This window comes from Salvelinus alpinus, chromosome 6, assembly GCF_045679555.1.
Source record: "Salvelinus alpinus chromosome 6, SLU_Salpinus.1, whole genome shotgun sequence".
In the NCBI taxonomy this organism is placed as follows: domain Eukaryota; kingdom Metazoa; phylum Chordata; class Actinopteri; order Salmoniformes; family Salmonidae; genus Salvelinus; species Salvelinus alpinus.
The window spans coordinates 40,981,615-41,003,995 of NC_092091.1; the positions used below are offsets into that span (position 1 = coordinate 40,981,615).

General features: G+C 43.1%; 1 protein-coding gene across 2 annotated transcripts; it reads left to right on the top strand.

Annotated features, from left to right (window-relative positions):
* The first annotated feature begins 7,999 nt into the window (after window positions 1-7,999).
* LOC139578697 (aldo-keto reductase family 1 member A1-B) lies at window positions 8,000-20,442 on the top strand. Of its 2 annotated transcripts, none has more exons than XM_071406645.1 (9): window positions 8,000-8,144; window positions 9,217-9,318; window positions 9,480-9,599; window positions 15,999-16,150; window positions 16,407-16,602; window positions 18,549-18,748; window positions 19,306-19,378; window positions 19,704-19,790; window positions 20,096-20,442. In XM_071406645.1, the coding sequence occupies exons 2-9, from the start codon at window positions 9,223-9,225 to the stop codon at window positions 20,159-20,161; spliced, it is 990 nt and encodes a 329-aa protein (XP_071262746.1). In that variant the 5' UTR covers window positions 8,000-8,144; window positions 9,217-9,222; the 3' UTR covers window positions 20,162-20,442. The 2 variants fall into 2 exon arrangements, with proteins under 2 accessions (XP_071262746.1, XP_071262747.1); XM_071406646.1 differs by lacking the exon at window positions 8,000-8,144 and adding an exon at window positions 8,636-8,825.
* Window positions 20,443-22,381: the final 1,939 nt, after the last annotated feature.

Consider the following 22,381-nt stretch of genomic DNA (forward strand, 5'->3'; position numbering starts at 1 on the left):
TGGAAAACAAATCGGCCTCAGCTACAATTATTTGAATAATGAAATGTATGTTTTGTGCATATGTTTTATTTGCATATTTCCGTTAGGGACCGCCTCATCTGTGAATTGCGGGTGTGCAGATATTCAATTCAACCTTGCACTCCTTCTAGGAAACTTTGGCAAAGCATCAAGTCTTTATATAAAGACTTTATTTAATTTATGTGCACTGTCTTTGTAACATATTCTAGTTTTGGGAACATAAAAATGTATTGAGATCAGTTTAGGTGCATACATCGCCACCTACTATACTGGTGTGTGAGGCCATTCACAGCCTACCTACATTAAATTATTTGAAACAATAATTCAAAATTAAGAACTATTAGCCCTCTCTAAAAAAACTAACACCACATTTCGCCATTTAACCAACGGTCTGAGAGGACATAACACTATCATTCAACACCTCCTGCAGCTGTTCTGCTGTAAATCCTTGCAATCCCAAGTACTTCTCTGCCACTACAAGCTCTATTTTCTGTTACTTTCGATCCATTTCTGCAGATCAATTGACAACCATGGCTATAAATGCTAAAAAGCCTACCTTACAGAAGCACATATTCATCCCATCACTCTTTCTTGGTCTCTGCCTACTCACAGGAGTCCTCTCAGGATCCCTCACCCTGTACCCACCTTCCTCTGCCACTCTCTTCACTGCTTCAGCATACAACACTTTCTATACTACTCTAATCCGGCAACCTCGGTCTGCCTTTCTCTCACCGGACACCTCCAATCTCCAGCCCCATGGGCACCGCCACAACTGGCACACATAACTTTCGCCACCAATATAACACATTTTTGTTTCATGCCCTCCTGCACACTTCTCATATCTAGGCATCTCCCTCATACACACTGCTGCAACATGCCCATCAACTTGACACTTAAACCACCCATGGCTGCGCCCCTGCCTAGTCATGTGAAATCCATAGATTTGGGCCAAATTTATTTATTTAAATTGACTGATTTCCTTATATGAATTGTAACTCAGTAAAATCGTTGAAATTGTTGCATGTTGAGTTTATATTTTTGTTATATATAGATTCAGCTGCGGGACAATTTTTTATTGACCGGATGGTCGGGGGGCCAAGACATAATTACAAATAATTGTAGACAACAAATTGACTACAAGAAGCCCAAACAGATATAATTGTCACGCCTGCTCCCGCTCCCCCTCTCTGGTGCTCGAGGGCACCAGGTGGGCCATCATTACGCACACCTGTTACCATAATTACGCGCACCAGCTCTCCATTGGACTCACCTGGACTCCTTCACTTTGTTGATTGTCTCCTCTAAATCTGTCTTATCCTCAGTTTGATCCCCGTGTCAGCATTAATATTGTTTTGTTCCCCCTGTCCAGACGCAGTCCGTGTTTCGTTTAATGTCCGTTATTCATTAAAATGTTCACTCCCTGTACTTGCTTCTTGTATGCCAGCGTCTGTCCTCACAGAATGCAGACACCAATATTGGAAGCATCAGGGAGTTTTCTTTTTTTGGGCGGTTGGTGACGTCGGGTCCAGGTGCCGCTGCCGAAGGAACCGGGGGTGCCTCAGCTGGCTCGTCAGGCTTTCAGGCCTTAGCTGGCTCAATATTTTTTTTTGCTTCGGTTGGCTCATCATGCTCCCATCCCATGCCTCAGCCGGCTCGTCGAGCTCCCACGCCTCAGCCGGCCCATCAGGCTCGCCCAAGTGATGCCCCTAGAGGGGGAGGGGGGGGGGTACTGTCCCAGACGACCCATCATTACGCACACCTGTCACTATCATTACGTGCATCAGCGCTTCATTGGACTCACCTGGACTCCGTCACTTTGTTGATTGCCTCTTCTATATCTGTCTATTCCTCAGTTTGATCCCCATGTAAGCGTTAATGTTGATTTGTTCACCCTGTCCAGATGCTGTCCTTGTTTCTTTTCATGTCCGTTATTCATTAAATGTTCACTCCCTGTACTTGCTTCTCGTCTGTCCTCACAATAATGTCTGACTAAAACATAATAATTTCAAACCTTGCTTACATTTGTATACGATCACATGGTTCTCTCTATTATGTGTGTGAATACTTTGGAACAAATGAGACGAGAGCGAGAGCGTACAGGTCGCAGTGGTGGGTAGGTGAACTAGGGGGCTAACTGGTGACAAAACGGATGGCACTGTGATAGACTGCTTCAATTTGTTGAGTAGAGTGTTGGAGGCTATTTTGTAAATGACATCGCCAAAGTCGTGGATTGGTAGGATGGTCAGTTTTATGAGGGTATGTTTGGAAACATGAGTGAAGGATGTTTTGTTGCGAAATAGGAAGCCGATTCTAGATTTAATTTTGGATTGGAGATGCTTAATGTGAGTCTGGAAGGAGAGTTTACAGTCTAGCCAGACACCTAGGTATTTATAGTTGTCCACATATTCTAAGTCAGAACTGTCCAGAGTAGTGATGCTGGACGGGCAGGCAGGTGCAGGCAGCGATCAGTTGAAGAGCATGCATTTAGTTTTACTTGCATTTAAGAGCAGTTTAAGAGCAGTCTGCCCAATCCAGGGAACAGGCCACAAAGGTCACAAGGACCCACTTGAACCACATTCGAGTTCTGGGCCTCACCCTAAACGAGGAGACCCTCTCACAGAAGGTGAGCTAACTTGGGATGTCCATAGACTCAACTTTCATGAGGGCACGTCTCCCTAAGGTAGGTAACAAAATCCTATCCTACCTCAACTGTTTCTGGCTCGGATGAGCCATGTCGGTGTTAGAGTGCCAACAGCTACTCAGCCCCAGGGCATTCTCCCGCAGGTCACTCCAGCGATGGTTCAACTCCAAAGATCGGCACCCAAAACAACAGAAACCGTCAACTGTTGGTGGTGAGTGCATGTTTGAGGACCCTATCGGTGTGGATATCCCACTCCCTGTTAAAGGGGGTGAGCCTGATCAGAGTCCACCGCAGAGAGCTGGTGTGCGCTGACGCCTCTGACGGGTTGAGGTGCAATGTTCAGAGGCATGGCGGGCAGCGGCCGCTGGAGCCTCCCATGGAGTGATCAACACAACAATGTGCTGGAACTCAGGGTGGGTCGCCTATCACTTCAACAGTTCCAGTCCTACCTGGCAGGACAGCATGTCCTGCTCCGATGGCTCGAGACCTCTTGCCGTGGCCTCAGACCTGCTTGGCATCGCTGAGAGCAGCACATATCTCCGGGGTCCTGAACAATGCAGAATAACATTGACGAATACATTGATACGGTGGCTGAGTTTATCAGGAAGTGTATAGGAGATGTTGTACGCACTGTGACTATTAAAACCTACCCTAACCAGAAACCGTGGATAGATGGCAGCATTTGCGCAAAACTGAAAGGACGAACCACCGCATTCAACCATGGCAAGGTGACTGGGAATATGGCCGAAAACAAACAGTGTAGTTATAGGTGAGGGCACTCGGAGTGTAGTGTCAGGAAAACAACCTCCCACTCAACGTCAACAAAACAAAGGAGATGATCGTGGACTTCAGCAAACAGCAGAGGGAGCACCCCCCATCCACATTTAAGTTCCTCGGCGTACACATCACGGACAAACTGAAATGGTCCACCCACACAAACAGTGTGGTGAAGAAGGTGCAAAATGTTATGCAGCAGTGATGCAATGACGCAGTCGGTGTGTTCGAAGTGTTAGGAGAATTTACGGAGCAGGTTAAAATAATTCATGTAGCAGGTTAGAATAATTAGGCTTGTGAAAATGGTTAGGTTTGCTAAAATGCAAAACATTTCAACTTTTGACTTCAAATCTGCAATATGTAACTTTTTGAGCAACCCGACTAAATTCACATAGACATGTGAGTTATAAATCTGTAATTCTCGTTGAAAGCAAGTCTAAGAAGCAGTAGATATGTTCTATGTGCACTATTTCTTTGCTTCCCAGTCTTACGTTTCGTTTTTGCATCTTTTACTTTCAGTTTTGGACACCAGCTTCAAACAGCTGAAAATACAATATTTGGGGTTTATTGAAAGTATATTTCACAGTGGTTGAGATGGTACAATGATTCTCTACAGTCTCGATGCTTGTTATGTCACATAAATTGAAATTAAGCGAACTATTAGAATTTTAGCAACCAGGAAATTAGCGATTTCTGCATAGTGCATCTTTAATTAGGCAAAATCGGGATCCCTTCTAGCCATGACCAGAGTAAGTTGCCGCCACTATTTCGATGTAGTTTCCTGTACTAGAGAGGAAATGCACGTTTAGGTTCCACCTCCGAAGAATGAGGTTACCACAAGCATAAAGTAAAAATGGGCTATATCGTCAAAATGTATCCAAACAAAAATTCGCTTTTTGGTCTTAATTTAAGGTTATGGTTTATGACTGACTTTTTATGACTTCGGAAGAATGATGAAGGTTACTTCACAGGTTTGTGGATCTTAATTGGTATAGGCGGGCTCGTGGTATTGACTGGAGCGGAATTAGTGGAATGGTATCAAATACATCAAGCACATGGTTTGATGCCATTCCATTTGCTCTGTTCCAGCCTTTATTATGAGCCATCCTCCCCTCAGCAGCCTCCACTGCTACGTATACATATTCACAAATTGGGTGTGGGAATTTCCACATGGAGTTGATAAACATCAAGTAGGGCACTGACAGCTATCACTGTAGCGAGCTAGCATTAACCTTATCTAGTTAGGTATCTTGCTAACCTTATCTGGCTAACCTTATCTAGCTAGTTATCTGTTGTTGCTTGTTTTCTTTTACTACACCATATTCCAAAGATTAGCCAGCTTGATCTATGGCTGGCTCTAGAGCTGGATTTGTCATAAGCATTGATTTATGGAAAACTTCACCACAGATAGAAACCACTGGCCTTGCCAGAAGATACCAACTCTACCGTTATGCTTGTTTACACTGAGCTGCACTGGGGTCGGAACGCAATCATGGTTACATTAAGACACCATCAAATTTGGAGTATAGTGGCATATCCCATCCCTGCATTGAGGTATGTTTTCCGACAAATATCTCGCGCCGGCTCCACGGTGTCACAATGTAACCATGATTGCATTCCGACACCAATGTAACATGCAATTTTATGGACAACGGTGGATGGTTCTTAAAATAACCTTTGTGTTAGGGGGCTCTTAAAAGAGCAGTTTCACTTCACGGCATACTGCCATAGGACTTCACCTGCTGGCGATGAGAAGTAGGTGGTCAGCTTCTCCCTCACCTGGAGTGCCTGTCTGGGGGCGTTGTTGGCACCTGCCCTGGTGACATCAGGTAGGTGACCATTTGGCGTGCCCATCTCCATCCGGAGCGGCTCCTGGAATGACCTCCGCAGGTAGTTATAGAGAACACATGTGGCCTTCACGCAGGCATCGACATTTGAGGGGCTGAGACCAAGCACTCTCCAATACATTCTCCACCGGGCTGCCAGAATCCCAAAGGCGCATTCAACAACTAACCTTGCCCTGGACAATCGTTTGTTAAAGATCCTTACAGGCTTTGGCAATGGCAGCTGGCGTCCAGCGTAGGGCCTCATGAGGTTGGGTCTTAAAGTGAAGGCCTCGTCGCCGACGAAGATGTGGGGAACAGGTCCCAGGTCTTCAGCTCCAGGGAGTGATGCAGGTGGTGGAATCTCCAGGGTGCCATCCTGAAGTGCCTGGCCGAAGGCAGAGTCCCGGAGGGTCCCGCCATCACTTCCCTTGCCGTAAGCACCAACATTGACAACACGGAAACAGTAGATGGCATCTACTACAGCCAAGAGTACAACTGAATATGTACCCTTGTAGTTGTAGAATTGCGAACCTGAGCACGGTGGAGCCTGGATTACTACATGTTTCCCGTCAATGGAGCCAAGACAGTTGGGGAAATTCCACCTCTCCAGGAACCCGGCAGCGATGGCCCTCCAGTCTTCCTCCTTGGGGACAGGCATGTATTCACCAACCAGACAGTCCCAAATGGCTTGTGCTACAGAGGGGAAAATGCCTGCCACCGTGGACCGTCCAACTCGGAAGCTGAATCCAATGGTCCTGTAGGAGTCCCCTGTCGCCAAGAATCTAAAATATAATTCAAAATAATTATCAATATTGCATGTAATTTGAATTCCACCCACATATTATATCTACTCATATATCTACCTCATTACAGTTTATTATGCTCTACTAATTATATTGTAAAACTCATCAACCATCATTAACAATTCCTTGAAACACTACAATTCAGTCTATGACTATATCAATAAACTGTAGCCCAGGCCAACTCTACTCTTAGAAAGAATGGTACTATCTACTTAAAAGGGTTCTCCGGCTGTCCCCAAAGGAGATCCTTTTTTGGTTCCAGGTAGTACCCCTTTTGGTTCCATGTAGAACCCTATTGGGTTCCATGTATAACATTTTCACCAAAGGGTTATACCTGGAACCAAAAAAGGTTATCCTATGGGGAAAGCAGAAGGACACTTTTGGAACCTTTTTCTCTAAGAGTGTATGTGAATCCAATAAGAATGTAATGAATGACTAACTGTCTTGAACAACAATGGGTCCTGGAGAAGACTAGCCTACCTTCATCAGGGCAGAAGGCACCTCAACTTTATTTTCATTTGGTAACATTGCATAATTAAAAAAGGATTATAAACCAACTTTGGGAAAAGTTAGAGTCCTAATGAACATTCTGTAAAAGTAAATCTGATATCAAATAGGGACTATTAACTAGAGAGCCCTTTAGCTAGCTAGGTTGCACATAAAAACAATGTATCAATCAATTATGGTATCAAAGGCTTTAAAAATGTACTAGAATGTAGTTTACCGGAGACAAATCGCCAGGCGTTCAACTGGGCTGATGGACTCCCGGTAGTTGGTATCCATCCGGGCGATCCTGGCTCCAACCATCTGGAGCAGGTGATCGAACTGGCTTCGGTCCAGACGAAAGTAACTTCGGAATTACTCTCCAAACATTCGAAGCTCTTGAATGAGACGGCGGAACTTCCCTGCCTGCGTTCGGGACTTGAACCATCTCTGGAACCACACAGACCTGCGCTTACGGCGGGGCTGGTCCCGGTCCAACAGCGCGACCAAGACCACCTTTCTCAAAGTTGGTCTCATTGTTGAAAGAGCCTACGCTGCTATCTTGACTATTATTGCATTTCGCTCCAAAACTGCATTTGAGGGAAATTATATTATAGGCTCTCACAATTAATTTGTGGATGTCATCGAATAAATAATATACTTGGCAAATAAATTAATAAAAAATGTAAAGAAATTCTCCAGTCAAACTGTTTTTATTATGTAATCCCACATTTGTTTTACTGGATATGTGTGCAACAAAAAATAAACATTCACATTTTGCTACTTTCTGTCAAGTAAATCTACGCATACAATTTGATGCATAGCTCGATAAATCGAACGTATGCACCACACAGAACGCACAACAACTGCCTCTGCAACGCAATGCTGCAAGGCAAACGCAGCGTTCCATTGGAAATGAAGGGACTTCTGGTGTATCGAAACGCAATGACACAACCGGTGTGTTCGAAGCGTAATACGAAAAGTCAAATCTGACCTTAATTTGACAAATATTGGATCCCTTCTAGCCAAGACAAAAGTTGGATCCCGTCTACCCATGACCACTTCCTGTTCCTTGCACAGCGGAGACAAATGAGCCCTATCTGTGGACGGTCTAAGATCGTTCTTTATGCCACATTCAAATCAACTGGGAACTCGAAAAAAAAAAAAAAACTAGCTCAAACTGGTAAAATCGTTTTAATGGTCATACAACTCGGAATTCCAAGTCGGGAACTCTGGCCTCTTTCTAGACCTCCAACTTTCCGACATGAAGGTCACTGACGTCATGATTTGACCTCGTTTTTCCCGAGTTCAAATCAGTGATCTTCAGGTTGGAAAATCGGAGCTCTAGAAAGAGGCCCGAGTTCTCGAGTTGGATGACCGTTCAAATAAATGTTCCCAGTCAGTGCTCGCTTTTTGCGAATTCCCAGTTGTTTTGAACGCAGCATTATAACTCTGCGTCAGTAGAAAAATGCGATCAAACGCCGGAAACGGAAATCTTAGCAAAATGAATTCGGATATTTTAAACAGCTAATCATTTTATATTTGTGACCGGGCCGTTGAAGAATATATAGGTTGTTTTGCAGATTGATACCTGTAACAGTAAGTGGGAACTGTTTGAATACAGCTGCTTGTCGTTTTGTTAGGGCAGTGTATTGTTTTGATTTAAATTACTGTAGGTGGAACTGGGCAAAAAATCTGCAAATAAAATATCCTTGGAATAGATTCTGTTCACAATCGTGTAAAATGTAATGTGAAATATGTGAGCTGATTAGAGATACATTACGTTAAACGTAATGTAGGCGAAGGGAATGTCAGTGAACTTAAATGACATCGAAAACATCATCATGTACTGACATTTGGGTTGCTTATTCCAGTATTCATGATTATTGCACGATGCAGTGCCATTGCGTGTCCGTTTGTTGGAGGATTGCCTAATAACTGGCATTGTAAATCTGACAGACCGCAACAGTTATACAGTTGTCCACCCTACCCCGTTAATTGCAAGTTGATTGCAAACAGGCTTTGTTTGACTGCAGTTGGCTTCTGATTGCACACCTTGATTTTTAAGTCACCATTTCTACTGGGTAAGTGGAGCGATTATTGGACTAATTTCACTGTGACTTTAGTTCCATCTATTAGAAACTGGTCTTATTTCGAGTATGGAGTATTAGCTAAGAAAAGGTGCAATAGGCTAGCCTATTGTAGCCAGTGATTCTAGCTGACTAAACTCAACTGCATGGCGAAGGAAGTAGTTCTAGACCAGTGACTGAGACGGTCCAGGTGTGGACTCAAATCTTGTGCATCTGTGGAAACAGCAGCTCGCTGATAGTTACTCTCTTGTGGACAGATCTATGTAAACATAACTGGTACCATAGAACTGTAATTAAGCAGCTGGCCAATTACGCAAGCCTTTAGTTCTGGTTAATCGAAATTAGCTGACAGTCAGAAGTTCTATGAACCAGAGGCAGGAGGATCAGGCCAGGGGGAGTGCTGGGCAGGATATTTGGTTACTTTCATTGTCTCCTTTTCTTTACCACCAGCAGGTGAAGGTACTGGTTAGGTTTTCAACATGATTATGGAGAGGACACAATAATACCTACTTAACACTATTGAGATGCTCAATGTGAATATCCCAACGGCTGTGGCATCTGTCTTCTGCCCTGTCTTTCAGGTACACATGGCAGTGGCAGGTAAAAATGACTTTGCAGTTCTCAACACCGGGCGGAAAATGCCTCTCCTCGGGCTAGGAACATGGAAGAGCGAACCTGGCAAGGTAGGTGCCTCACACGTGATTGATTAACCATTCATCTTTTGGATCAAATATTTATCCCGACTAATTCAGGTTTGTATCAAAATGGAGTGTACTATCAATATGGGCTTGCTGTTGGGGTCTTTGTAACAATGGTTGTCTTCTTGGTTTGTGCTGTATTCCAGGTGAAACAGGCAGTGGTGTGGGCTTTGCAGGCTGGCTACCGTCACATCGACTGTGCTGCCATCTATGGCAACGAGGTGGAGATTGGCGAGGCTCTGCAGGAGACGCTTGGCCCTGACAAAGTAAGCCAACACCAAGGAACATGGTAGCTCTGATCCAGGGCGTTACATGCGGCTTGAGTTGTCTTCTTATTCAATGGTCGTTGAAGGCTCAAGCAAACACTTAACACCCTGGCCCAGAGCCACTATTTTGAACAGATTAGATTATACTATTTAGAATGAACAGTATTCAGACCCCTTGAATTTTTCCACATTTTGTTATGTTAGTCTTATTCTAAAATGGATTTGTTTTTTTCTCCCAGGATGCACCTTAGCTCAATTGAGTCTCATAAGCAAAGGATCTGAATACTTATGTAAATAAGGTATATTATTATTTTTTATACATTTGCACAAATTTGTTTTTGCTTTGTCATTATGGGGTATTGTGTGTATATTGCTGAGAATTTTATTTATTTAATCCATTTCAGAATAAGGCTGTAATGTAACAAAATTTGGAAATGTCAAGGGGTCTGAATACTTTCTGAAGGCACTGTACATATCAAATTGTATTAGTCACATGCGCCGAATACAACAGGTGTAGACATTACAGTGAAATGCTTACTTACGAGCCCCTAACCAACAATGCAGTTTCAAAAAGTACAGATAAGAATAAGAGATAAAAGTTACAAGTAATTAAAGAGCAGCAGTGAAATAACAATAGCGAGATTATATACAGGGGTGTACCGATACAGAGTCAATGTGCGGGGGCACCGGTTATTTGAGTTAGTATGTACATGTTGTTAAAGTGACTGCATAGATGACAACAGAGAGTAGCAGTGGTGTGAGGGGGGGCACTGCAAATAGTCTGGGTAGCCATTTGACTAGATGTTCAGGAGTCTTATGGCTTGGGGGTAGAAGCTGTTTAGAAGCCTCTTGGACCTAGACTTGGCACTCCGGTACCGCTTTCTGTGTGGTAGCAGAGAGAACAGTCTATGACTAGGGTGTCTGGAGTCAATTTTTAGGGCCTTCCTCTGACACCGCCTGGTATAGAGGTACTGGATAGCAGGAAGCTTGGCCCCAGTGATGTACTGGGTCGTTCACATTACCCTCTGTAGTGCCTTGCGGTCGGAGGCCGAGCAGTTGCCATATCAGGCAGCGATGCAACCAGTCAGGATGCTCTCGATGGTGCAGCTGTTGAACCTTTTGAGGATCTGAGCACCCATGCCAAATCTTTTCAGTCTCCTGAGGGGGAATAGGTTTTGTCGTGCCCTCTTCACGGCTGTCTTGGTATGCTTGGCCCATGTTGGTAATGTGGACACCAAGGAACTTGAAGCTCTCAACCTGCTCCACTGCAGCCCTGTCGATGAGAATGGGGGCGTGCTCGGTCCTCTTTTTCCTGTCGTCCACAATCATCTCCTTTGTCTTGATCACGTTGAGGGAGAGGTTGTTGTCCTGGCACCACACGGCCAGTTCTCTGACCTCCTCCCTATAGGCTGTCTCATCGTTGTCAGTGATCAGGCCTACCACTGTTGTGTCATCGGCAAATTTAATGATGTGTTGGAGTCGTGCCTGGCCGTGCAGTCATGCATGAACAGGGAGTACAGGAGGGGACTGAGCACGTACCCCTGAGGAACCCGTGTTGAGGATCAGCGTGGTGGATGTGTTGTTACCTAACCTTACCACCTGGTGGCGGCCCGTCAGGAAGTCCAGGATCCAGTTGCAGAGGGAGGTGTTTAGTCCCAGACTCCTTAGCTTATTGATGAGCTTTGAGGGCACTATGGTGTTGAACGCTGAGCTGTAGTCATATATATATATATATATATATATATATATATATATATATATATATATATATATATATAGTGGGGCAAAAAAGTATTTAGTAAGTCAACAATTGTGCAAGTTCTCCCACTTAAAAAGATGAGGCCTGTAATTTTCATCATAGGTAAACTTCAACTATGTCAGACAAAATGAGAAAAAAAAATCCAGAAAATCACATTGTAGGATTTTTTATGAATTTATTTGCAAATTATGGTGGAAAATAAGTATTTGGTCAATAACAAAAGTTTATCTCAATACTTTGTTATATACCCTTTGTTGGCAATGACAGAGGTCAAACGTTTTCTGTAAGTCTTCACAAGGTTTTCACACACCGTTGCTGGTATTTTGGCCCATTCCTCCATGCAGATCTCTAGAGCAGTGACGTTTTGGGGCTGTTGCTGGGCAACACGGACTTTCAACTCCCTCCAAAGATTTTCTATGGGGTTGAGATCTGGAGACTGGCTAGGCCACTCCAGGACCTTGAAATGCTTCTTACGAAGCCACTCCTTCGTTGCCCGGGCGGTGTGTTTGGGATCATTGTCATGCTGAAAGACCCAGCCACGTTTCATCTTCAATGCCCTTGCTGATGGAGGTTTTCACTCAAAATCTCACGATACATGGCCCCATTCATTCTTTCCTTTACACGGATCAGTCGTCCTGGTCCCTTTGCAGAAAAACAGCCCCAAAGCATGATGTTTCCACCCCCATGCTTCAGTAGGTATGGTGTTCTTTGGATGCAACTCAGCATTCTTTGTCCTCCAAACACGACGAGTTGAGTTTTTACCAAAAAAGTTATATTTTGGCTTCATCTGACCATATGACATTCTCCCAATCTTCTTCTGGATCATCCAAATGCTCTCTAGCAAACTTCAGACGGGCCTCGACATGTACTGGCTTAAGCAGGGGGACACGTCTGGCACTGCAGGATTTGAGTCCCTGGCGGCGTAGTGTGTTACTGATGGTAGGCTTTGTTACTTTGGTCCCAGCTCTCTGCAGGTCATTCACTAGGTCCCCCCGTGTGGTTCTGGGATTTTTGCTCACCGTTCTTGTGATCATTTTGACCCCACGGGGTGAGATCTTGCGTGGAGCCCCAGATCGAGGGAGATTATCAGTGGTCTTGTATGTCTTCCATTTCCTAATAATTGCTCCGACAGTTGATTTCTTCAAACCAAGCTGCTTACCTATTGCAGATTCAGTCTTCCCAGCTTGGTGCAGGTCTACAATTTTGTTTCTGGTGTCCTTTGACAGCTCTTTGGTCTTGGCCATAGTGGAGTTTGGAGTGTGACTGTTTTAGGTTGTGGACAGGTGTCTTTTATACTGATAAGTTCAAACAGGTGCCATTAATACAGGTAACGAGTGGAGGACAGAGGAGCCTCTTAAAGAAGTTGTTACAGGTCTGTGAGAGCCAGAAATCTTGCTTGTTTGTAGGTGACCAAATACTTATTTTCCACCATAATTTGCAAATAAATTCATTAAAAATCCTACAATGTGATTTTCTGGATTTTTTTTTCTCATTTTGTCTGACATAGTTGAAGTTTACCTATGATGAAAATTACAGGCCTCATCTTTTTAAGTGGGAGAACTTGCACAATTGGTGGCTGACTAAATACTTTTTTGCCCCACTGTATGTATGTATGTGTGTGTGTATATATATATATTGTCAGCGCGCTGCTGCTTCCACACACACACACACACAGACGTGTGTACCGAAGTATGTGGACACCCCTTCAAAATGTGTTGATTCGGCTATTGCAGTTGCTGACAGGTGTATAAAATTGAGTTCAGTGCCTTTTAACGTGGCACTGTCATAGGATGCCACCTTTCCAACAAGTCAGTTCATCAAAGTAGTGCCCTGCTAGAGCTGCCCCGGGCTACTGTAAGTGCTGTTATTGCGAAGTGGAAACGTCTTGGAGCAACAACGGCTCAGCCACAAAGTGGTAGGCCACAAGCTCACAGAACTGGAACGCCGAGTTCTGAAGCGCGTAAAAATCGTTGACATCAGCAAACCCCTTACTCACAGGACTCCCTACACGCCGTCTGCCCGGTTCAGTTGCAACTGGGATTCATCCGTGAAGATGCGTGCCAGTGGCCATTGAAGGTGAGCATTTGCCCACGGAAGTTGATTACGACACCAACTGCAGTCAGTTCAAGACCCTGGGGAGGACGACGAGCACGCAGATGAGCTTCCCTGAAATGGTTTCTGACAGTTTGTGCAGAAATTCTTCATTTGTGCAAACCCACAGTTTCATCAGTTGTCCAGGTGGTTGATCTTAGACAATCCCGCAGGTGAAGAAGCCAGATGTGGAGGTCTTGGGCTGGCATGCTGACACGTGGTCTGCAGTTGAGGCCGTTTGGATGTACTGCCAAATTCTCTAAAACGGCATTGAAGGCGGCTTGTGGTAGAGAAATTAACATTTAAATTCTCTGGCAAGTGCTCTGGTGGATATTCCTGCCGTCAGCATGACAATTGCACGCTCTTAACTTGAGACATCTGTGGCACTGTGTTGTGACAACAGCACATTTTAATGGCCTCTTATTGTCCCCAGCACAAGGTGCACTTGTGTAATGATCATGCTGTTTTATCAGTTTCTTGATATGCCACAGATTTTTTTTGTGCGTATGGAAATTGTCTGATCTTATTTCAGCTCATGAAACATGGGACCAACACTTTTTTACATGTTACATAACAAAAATATACATGTTTGTATGTACAGTTGAAGTCAAAGTTTACATAAACTGAGTTTAAATGTATTTGGCTAAGGTGTTTCACAATTCCTGACATTTAATCCTAGTAAAAATTCCCTGTCTTAGGTCAGTTAGGATCACCACTTTATTTTAAGAATGTGAAATGTCAGAATAATAGTAGAGAGAATGATTTATTTCAGCTTTTATTTCTTTCTTCACATTCCCAGTGGGTCAGAAGTTTACATACACTCAATTAGTATTTGCTAGCATTGCCTTTAAATTGTTTAACTTGGGTCAAACGTTTCGGGTAGCCTTCCACAAGATTCCCACTAAGTTTGGGGAATTTTGGCCTATTCCTCCTGACAGAGCTGGTGTAACTGAGTCAGGTTTGTAGGCCTCCTTCTGTAACAGTATAGCTTCCATCCCTCGCCCCTACCTGGGCTCGAACCAGGGACCCTCTGCACACATCGACAACAGCCATCCTCGAAGCATCGTTAAACTCCACAAAAGCCGCGGCCCTTGCAGAGCAAAGGGAACAACAACTTTAAGGTCTCGGAGTGAGTGACGTCACCGAATGAAACGCTATTAGCGCGCACCCCGCTAACTAGCTAGCCATTTCACATCGGTTACACTTGCTCGCACGTGCTTCTGTTCTGCCCACAAGTTTTCTATAGGATTGAGGTCAGGGCTTTGTGATGGCCACTCCAATACCTTGACTTTGTTGTCCTTAAGCCATTTTGCCACAACTTTGGAAGTATGATTTGGGTCATTGTCCATTTGGAAGACCCATTTGCGACCAAGCTTTAACTTCCTGACTGATATCTTGAGATGTTGCATCAATATATCCACACAATTGTCCAACCTCATGATGCCATGTATTTTGTGAAGTGCACCAGTCCCTCCTGCAGCAAAGCACCCCCACAACATGATGCTGCCACCCCCGTGCTTCACGGTTGGGATGGTGTTCTTCGGCTTGCAAGCCTCCCCCTTTTTCCTCCAAACATAAAGATGATCATTATGGCCAAACAGTTCTAATGTTGTTTCATCAGACTTGAGGACATTTCTCCAAAAAGTATGATCTTTGTCCCCATGTGCAGTTGCAAACTGTAGTCTGGCGTTTTTATAGCAGTGGCTTTTTCCTTGCTGAGTGGCCTTTCAGGTTATGTCGATATAGGACTCGTTTTACTGTGGATATAGATACTTTTGTACCTGTTTCCTCCAGCATCTTCACAAGGTCCTTTGCTGTTGTTCTGGGATTGATTTGCACTTTTCGCACCAAAATACGTTCATCTCTAGGAGACAGAACACCTCTCCTTCCTGAGCGGTATGATGGCTGCGTGGGCCGATGGTGTTTATACTTGCGTACTATTGTTTGTACAGATGAACATGGTACCTTCAGGCATTTGGAAATTGCTTCCAAGGATGAACCAGACTTGTGGAGGTCTACAATTATTTTTCTGAGGTATTGGCTGATTTATTTTGATTTTCCCATGATGTCAAGCAAAGAGGCACTGAGTTTGAAGCTAGGCCTTGAAATACATCCACAGGTACACATCCAATGGACTCAAATTATGTCAATTAGCATATCAACATTTTCTAAAGCCATGACATAATTTTCTGGAATTTTCCAAGCTGTTTAAAGGCACAGTCAACTTAGTGTATGTAAACTTCTGACCCACTGGAATTGTGATACAATGAATTATAAGTGTAATAATCTGTCTGTAAACAATTGTTGGAAAAAGTACTTGTCATGCTCAAAGTAGATGTCCTAACCGACTTGCCAAAACTATAGTTTGTTAACAAGAAATTTGTGGAGTGGTTGAAAAATGTTTTAATGACTCCAACCTAAGTGTATGTACATTTCTGACTTCAACTATATGTATGTATATTTATTTTTTGGGACTTGTCACAAGTTATCCATTGTGCCACTAGCCCGATGATGGGGTCAAGTAAAAGTGTGTGTTTCTCTGTATACAGGCCCTGAGGCGAGAGGATGTGTTTATCACCTCTAAGCTGTGGAACACACAGCATCACCCAGAGGATGTTGAGCCCGCTCTGCTTAAGACACTGAAGGAGCTGAGGCTGGAGTACCTGGATCTCTACCTCATCCACTGGCCCTACGCTTTCCAGTGAGTAGCCTCCATCATGGGTTCTGGAGAGGCACTAGCCTCACTCAACATGATACAGCAAAACATTTATAGGATTGCCAGACACTAGCATAATTTCCTTTTTTTAAATAATTTCAATCTGGGTATTAAACTTGCTATAATTTTTTACAATGATCAATTCACATTACAGGGGTTGTGTAACTACACAAACTGTATGGGCATCCTATAATGTCCAGTGGTAACATTGTGCCCGTACTTCCCCTTACCTTTCCCACAGACAAGGTGACGCTCCTTTCCCTAAGTCAGAGGACGGCACCCTGCTGTATGACGACATCGACTACAAGCTGACTTGGGCTGCCATGGAGAAGCTGGTGGGGAAGGGCATGATCAGGGCTATCGGCCTGTCCAACTTCAACAGCAGACAGATAGACGACGTGCTGTCTGTAGCCAACATCAAACCCACTGTGCTTCAGGTAAGAAGAAGATGTGTTGACTGTGTACATTATACCTAGCTACCAGGATTTTCGTTATGAAAATGCATTTTAATTTACCGGACAGTTGAGAAATGTACCAGACCCATATACATTGGGTGCGTAACCTGATTAGAGTTTCCACCCACGGTGCTCAGAATGATAGAAATCACGTTTTATAATATGGTAATTTATCTTAACAGAACATGCAAGTCGAGGATGCAATGAGGTGTGTCCTTACTGCACATTTTGAAGATAGTATAACTGTCCATATTTACTTTTCGTCAGCCAACAAGATGAGTAACAAACAGAAAAATCACTAGCCTACTGTATGCATAGGCGGCGCACAACTTTCAAGTTTGGGGAAGCAATTTTTCGTCCATCTAAACTGGAGGAGGAAATTATTGTCCAGAAACTTTTAAGTGGCACTGACACAACAATGATAAAGAGTGAGTATGCGCAGTGCACACTCACTGGGGATATAGCCGATGCTCTCAGTTGGTGCCAATAAGATGGGCTATAGGCCTACTGTTGTTCGCTCAGTTAAGTTGATATGTCTTTTAGTAATAAAAATTGTCTTTTCATTGTCTCCTCTTTACAGCAATAGCCATTTACTTTCCAAACTGTCTGGCTACCGGACAATCAAAGAGAAATTAAAAACAAAAGAACATGAGAGAAATAGGCAACTGGTTTCAATGGTATATGGAAGTCTATATAAAATAATTGCCTCCACGGATATGTTAAGATTTTGCCTAGGCTACTTTGAAGCAAGGTAAAACATGCCTCATAATATTTTGTAAAACGTTCAGGTTTCAAACAATTTAGTAAGCTATATGTTTTAAAAATGCATACTGCCACCAGCTCATCCAAAGAGGTGTGATGCGCTGATGAAGCCTGCCTTCCGTTGACTACGCATTTGAGTGGCGAATGGGAAGAATGCCTCAATTACCGGTTGAGAAATACAAATATTAGCTATTTTTAACACACAATTGCAATTAGAATTGTTGCGCTTAAAACAATGTCGGACAGATTTTCTGCTTGAAGGCTCCGTATCTGTATGCTGTGCATGAGATAAATAAGATGCATAACGAATAAACATTCCACTAAATTATGCAAATTAACCCATAGACCGATAAGCATGACCGGTCAAATGTATTTCCATCAACTGGTGTTCCAATCAATGAACAGGCTAAAAAGCATAAAACGGCTAAAAGCCGGCTGTTATCAGCTAACGGAAACCCTGCTAGCTACCTACCTGAAGATCAGTTGAGAAACTATTTTTACGTTTATTTAACTAGGCAAGTCAGTTCAGAATTTCAGTTAAGAACAAATTCTTATTTACAATGACGGCCTAACCTGGCTAAACCCTCCCCTAACCCGGACGACGCTGGGCCAATTGTGCGCCGCCCTATGGGTCTCCCGATCACGGCCAGTTGTGATACAGCCCGGGATCGAACCAGGGTCTGTAGTGACACCTCTAGCACTGCGATACAGTGCCTTAGACTGCTGTGTCACTCGGGAGCAAGGAGTCAAACCTAGAATGTTCTAATCCGTAGTCAGGCGCGTTATCCATTGCGCCACTAGCCCGCTGAAAGGGGTGGTGTTTGTCACTACCACAACCAGTCTTCTCACAGTCCATCGCTCCTCCAATATCCTTACATACAACTCTCCCCCTACTGTCTCTTCGTGTCCCTGTCAGAAATACAGCAAGTGTTTGTTGACAGTTAAATATTAGAACATATGAGTTTTTTGTTTGTTTTGAGTTTTGCTAGGTAGGGAGGTCTTTGTGGCATGTGCTGTGTGTACATTATTCCTCCTTACCTAAAGATCAGTTGGTAAAATATTGAAAAAGTTTAAGAGCTAGACAGGAGTCAAACCTAGAATATTCTGATCCGTAGTCATCCATTGCTAGCCCGCTGACAGTTGTGGTTTCTGTTTCTGTTATTCAGGTGGAAGGCCATCCGTATCTGGCTCAGGTGGAGTTGCTGCAACACTGCCGGGACAGGGGCCTGGTGATGACAGCGTACAGCCCACTGGGGTCACCGGATCGGGCATGGAAGCATCCTGACGAGCCCGTCCTCCTGGATGAACCAGCCATCGGCACCCTGGCCAAGAAGTACAACAAGTCCCCAGCACAAATTATCATTAGGTGAGTAATGTTATATAATGTTCTAGCCTAGTACTCTACTCAATAACCCAGCATCCCCATGTCATAACAAATGCCAGAAATAAAGACACCAGTAATACATTGATTATGTATGGAATATAAACTGATATTAGGCCATGAGCCTATCAGCAAGATAGTGATGCCATGTTTTCCACAACTTAGAGGTGATGAACCCATCCTCTTGCGTCTGTACAGTGAAACAGGTGTAACATAAATACACAAACAAACAAAAACACACACCTTGCCTTGACCCAATCTGCGGGCTAGTGGCACAATGGATAACAACGTGTCTGATTACGGATCAGAAGATTATAGATTCGACTCCTGTTTAAATCGTTACTTTTTTCAATAATATCCCAATTTCTCTTTAGGTAGGCAAGATAAATGTATCAGTACGATATATCAAGACCTCCTGATTTTTAGCACAATAATTCATAAAATAAATTTAGAAAACACTCAGTCTAGTGATCAGATCTTGCTTTTCATGTAACCTATTTGGTCTCTCAAACCAAACCATGTACATCTTGTCTCTTTTCTAGATGGCAGACGCAGCGAGGAGTGGTGACGATCCCTAAAAGTGTGACAGAGGCTCGGATCAAAGAGAATATCCAGGTGGGTTATTGTTTGACGATCTATAATTTAAGTCTTTTTACTGTTGTTTTATTTCTTTACTTACCTACACACACACCTTTTTTCCCCGCACCATTGGTTAGAGCCTGTAAGTAAGCATTTCACTAAGGTCTACACCTGTTGTATTTGGCGCACGTGACAAACTTTGATTTGATAATTGTAAATTGCTGCACAATTCAGTCTACTACTGCAAGAAACCAAAGCTCTATTACTACTATTTCTACCCATCAAAACTGTTTTCATATGTCCCATGTAATTATTTGACTACTGAGTGGACTCGTAATCTAAAATGCATGTGTATCATCAGGTGTTTGACTTTACCCTTGAAGCAGAAGAGATGAAGTGTATAACAGCATTGAACAAAGGCTGGCGCTACATTGTACCAACCATCACAGTGAGTGACATTAGAGCTCCCTCTACTGGTATATGTGTACAATGGATGTGAGACCAGAGAATGTTATTGAAGTTCTATGGGTTATGTGATAGCCAGCTCACAATGGTTAAATGTTTCAGAGAGCTAATACTATATATGCTGTATGTAATCAGTTGGTTGAATTAAGCAACCAAAATGTAGTGTCTCTGTTGATATTCTACCATAGCAGTGGGCTATTGGGGCAATGGATTACGCGTCTGACTACGGATCAGAAGATTCTATTTCCGACTCCTGGCTAGCTCGTGACCTTTTTCCAATTGTTGCAGGTTGATGGGAAGCCCGTCCCCAGGGATGCAGGACATCCACACTACCCTTTCATTGACCCATACTGAGTAAATCCCTAACTGCTGCCCACTTGTGCCTTGGGAACCCCCTCTCCTTCCTCAACCCCATCCTAGGCTGTGTCCCAATTCAATTAAATGGCTTCCTTTCGTCATAATCCTCCTGCGTGACAACTGATTTGAAGTATTTTTTTTAGGGGAAAGAAGGTTGGTAGAAAGTCCAACTCCTGTCAGATCAGTTGTCATGGTGGCGGAGAAAGAGTGCTTTAGAGTGTATTAGGACATAGCATCTGTGTTCTTCGTAATAAAAATGTTTTGTTACTGCCCTTGAATTATTTGCTTCGACTGATTGGTAATTAAAATGCATCTTTACTTGGAGGGAAAACTAGTCTAAACAATAGTGGAAATTATGGAAATGCAGTGTTATAAACCATTTTAGTTGTGTTTTGTAATGTATTTATCCCATCTTTCACCAAGCCCAGTACCTACATCCCACCAACTCAACATATGTAAATAACAATGTATATGTAGAGACTAGTATACAGCTGCAGCAGTTTTATGCTCTTGACCCAGACAGAAGATATCCCAGCTAGACAGACAGATATCCTGTTGGGAACTTCTTGTTGCACACCACAAACCCGGACGGAAAGAATGATTCTGATTGAGTTGTTTTGGTTTATTTTATTAATCGTGCTAGGTGGGGAGCTTTTTATATAAATGTTGCACGTTCAAAAGTACATTTTGATTATTCCTATCTAACTAAAGACCAGTTGGGAAGTGAAAAATGTATGAGATAGCCAGGAGTCGAACCTACAATCTAATGATCCGTAGTCAGCCGTGTAAAATTACGTTGTCAGGGGGTGCCAATATTGGATCAATATCATGCCAAATGTTAAATCGCTATCCACACGCAATTCACTATCCACAAACACCTTTTGATTTGTATATCGAGGGCCTTAAGTAAAATGAATGCCATAAAGATATGCACATAGGCGAGATCTGTGCAAACATGACATATGGCAAACCTGCATTTCCATATTTGGAAGCGCTTAGGTCCCCTAACTTTTGGCAGGAATTTGACAAGAAAAAGACATACGCCTAGATCAGAAGTTCTCACACATAGAAAAAAATTATCACGGTAGAAAGCGATTTGTAGTTTAAAAAAGTGGTTCTCACGAATAGTCGTATAAAAAAAGTTGATGCTGTTGACCCGGATCACTGGTTGCTGCGGAAAGAAGGGGGTGAGTGTAACCGGTGTGAAATGTCTAGCTAGTTAGCAGCGTGAATTGCACATTGCAGTCAGGGGTACTTGGCTGTGCGCGCCAATAGCGTTTCAATCGGTGACGTCACTCGCTCTGAGCCCTTGGAAGTAGACGTTTCCATACTATTAAATAATGATATAGTTAAGTTTGAGGTTAAAGATCTGCTTTCACACTTTTGGGAAAGGGCTTGTGAAGAAAAATCTTATTGCAAGAACTGGGAGCTCTTTAAATTTGAGGTGTCCAAATACCTTAAATAAGGTAGTAATCTTGCTAAGACCAGAAGAGCTGAGGAGGAAAAGGTGATCATTAGGATTAAAAGCAGAAGGAGCCTTTATTTAGATCTAGGAAAAAATGGATTGAGGGAGAACAGAATTCATCCTATTTCTTTAGACTTCAGAAATTTCACTCTAAAAATAACACTATCCATAAGTTAACATACATCTTGAATAACGTTCCAACCTGAGAACTACATTGACTTCAGTTGAGATGGAACGGACGTCCTACTCATGTGAAGGCGCATGGTGAATGCGTGATCAGCTCGTGGAAGTGATTACTCATTCCTGTCTCCTTCGGCCCCCTTCACATTAGAGTCATCAGACGAAGTTCTATTGACTGTTGACATCTAGTGGAAGCCATAGGAAGTGAAAACCCATCCATATCTCTCTGTATTTTCAATGAGAGATTTTTGCCTGCCATATGAATTCTGTTATACTCAGACATAATTCAAACAGTTTTAGAAACTTCAGAGTGTTTTCTATCCAATACTACTAATAATATGCATATATTAGCAACTATGACATAGGAGCAGGCCGTTTACTCTGGGCACCTTTCATCCAAGCTACTCAATACTGCCCCTTCAGCCATAAGAAGTTAAACATTGATGGTGTTATTACAGATGACCAAAAATGTATTGCTAAATACTTTAGCAATTTTTACAGAAAATTGTATAGCTCTACGTACTGTCAGGAATCCACAGATATGTTTTTTGATTCACTGAATAATGTTCACC

What these genes read in the sequence shown, in the direction of transcription:
- LOC139578697 (XM_071406645.1), top strand. Translation starts at nt 9,223, where the DNA reads ATGGCAGTGGCAGGTAAAAATGACTTTGCAGTTCTCAACACCGGGCGG. An exon ending in CCAGCACAAATTATCATTAG is followed by an intron (nt 18,749 to 19,305) that starts GTGAGTAATGTT and finishes TCTCTTTTCTAG; the next exon opens with ATGGCAGACGCAGCGAGGAG. An exon ending in GGATCAAAGAGAATATCCAG is followed by an intron (nt 19,379 to 19,703) that starts GTGGGTTATTGT and finishes GTGTATCATCAG; the next exon opens with GTGTTTGACTTTACCCTTGA.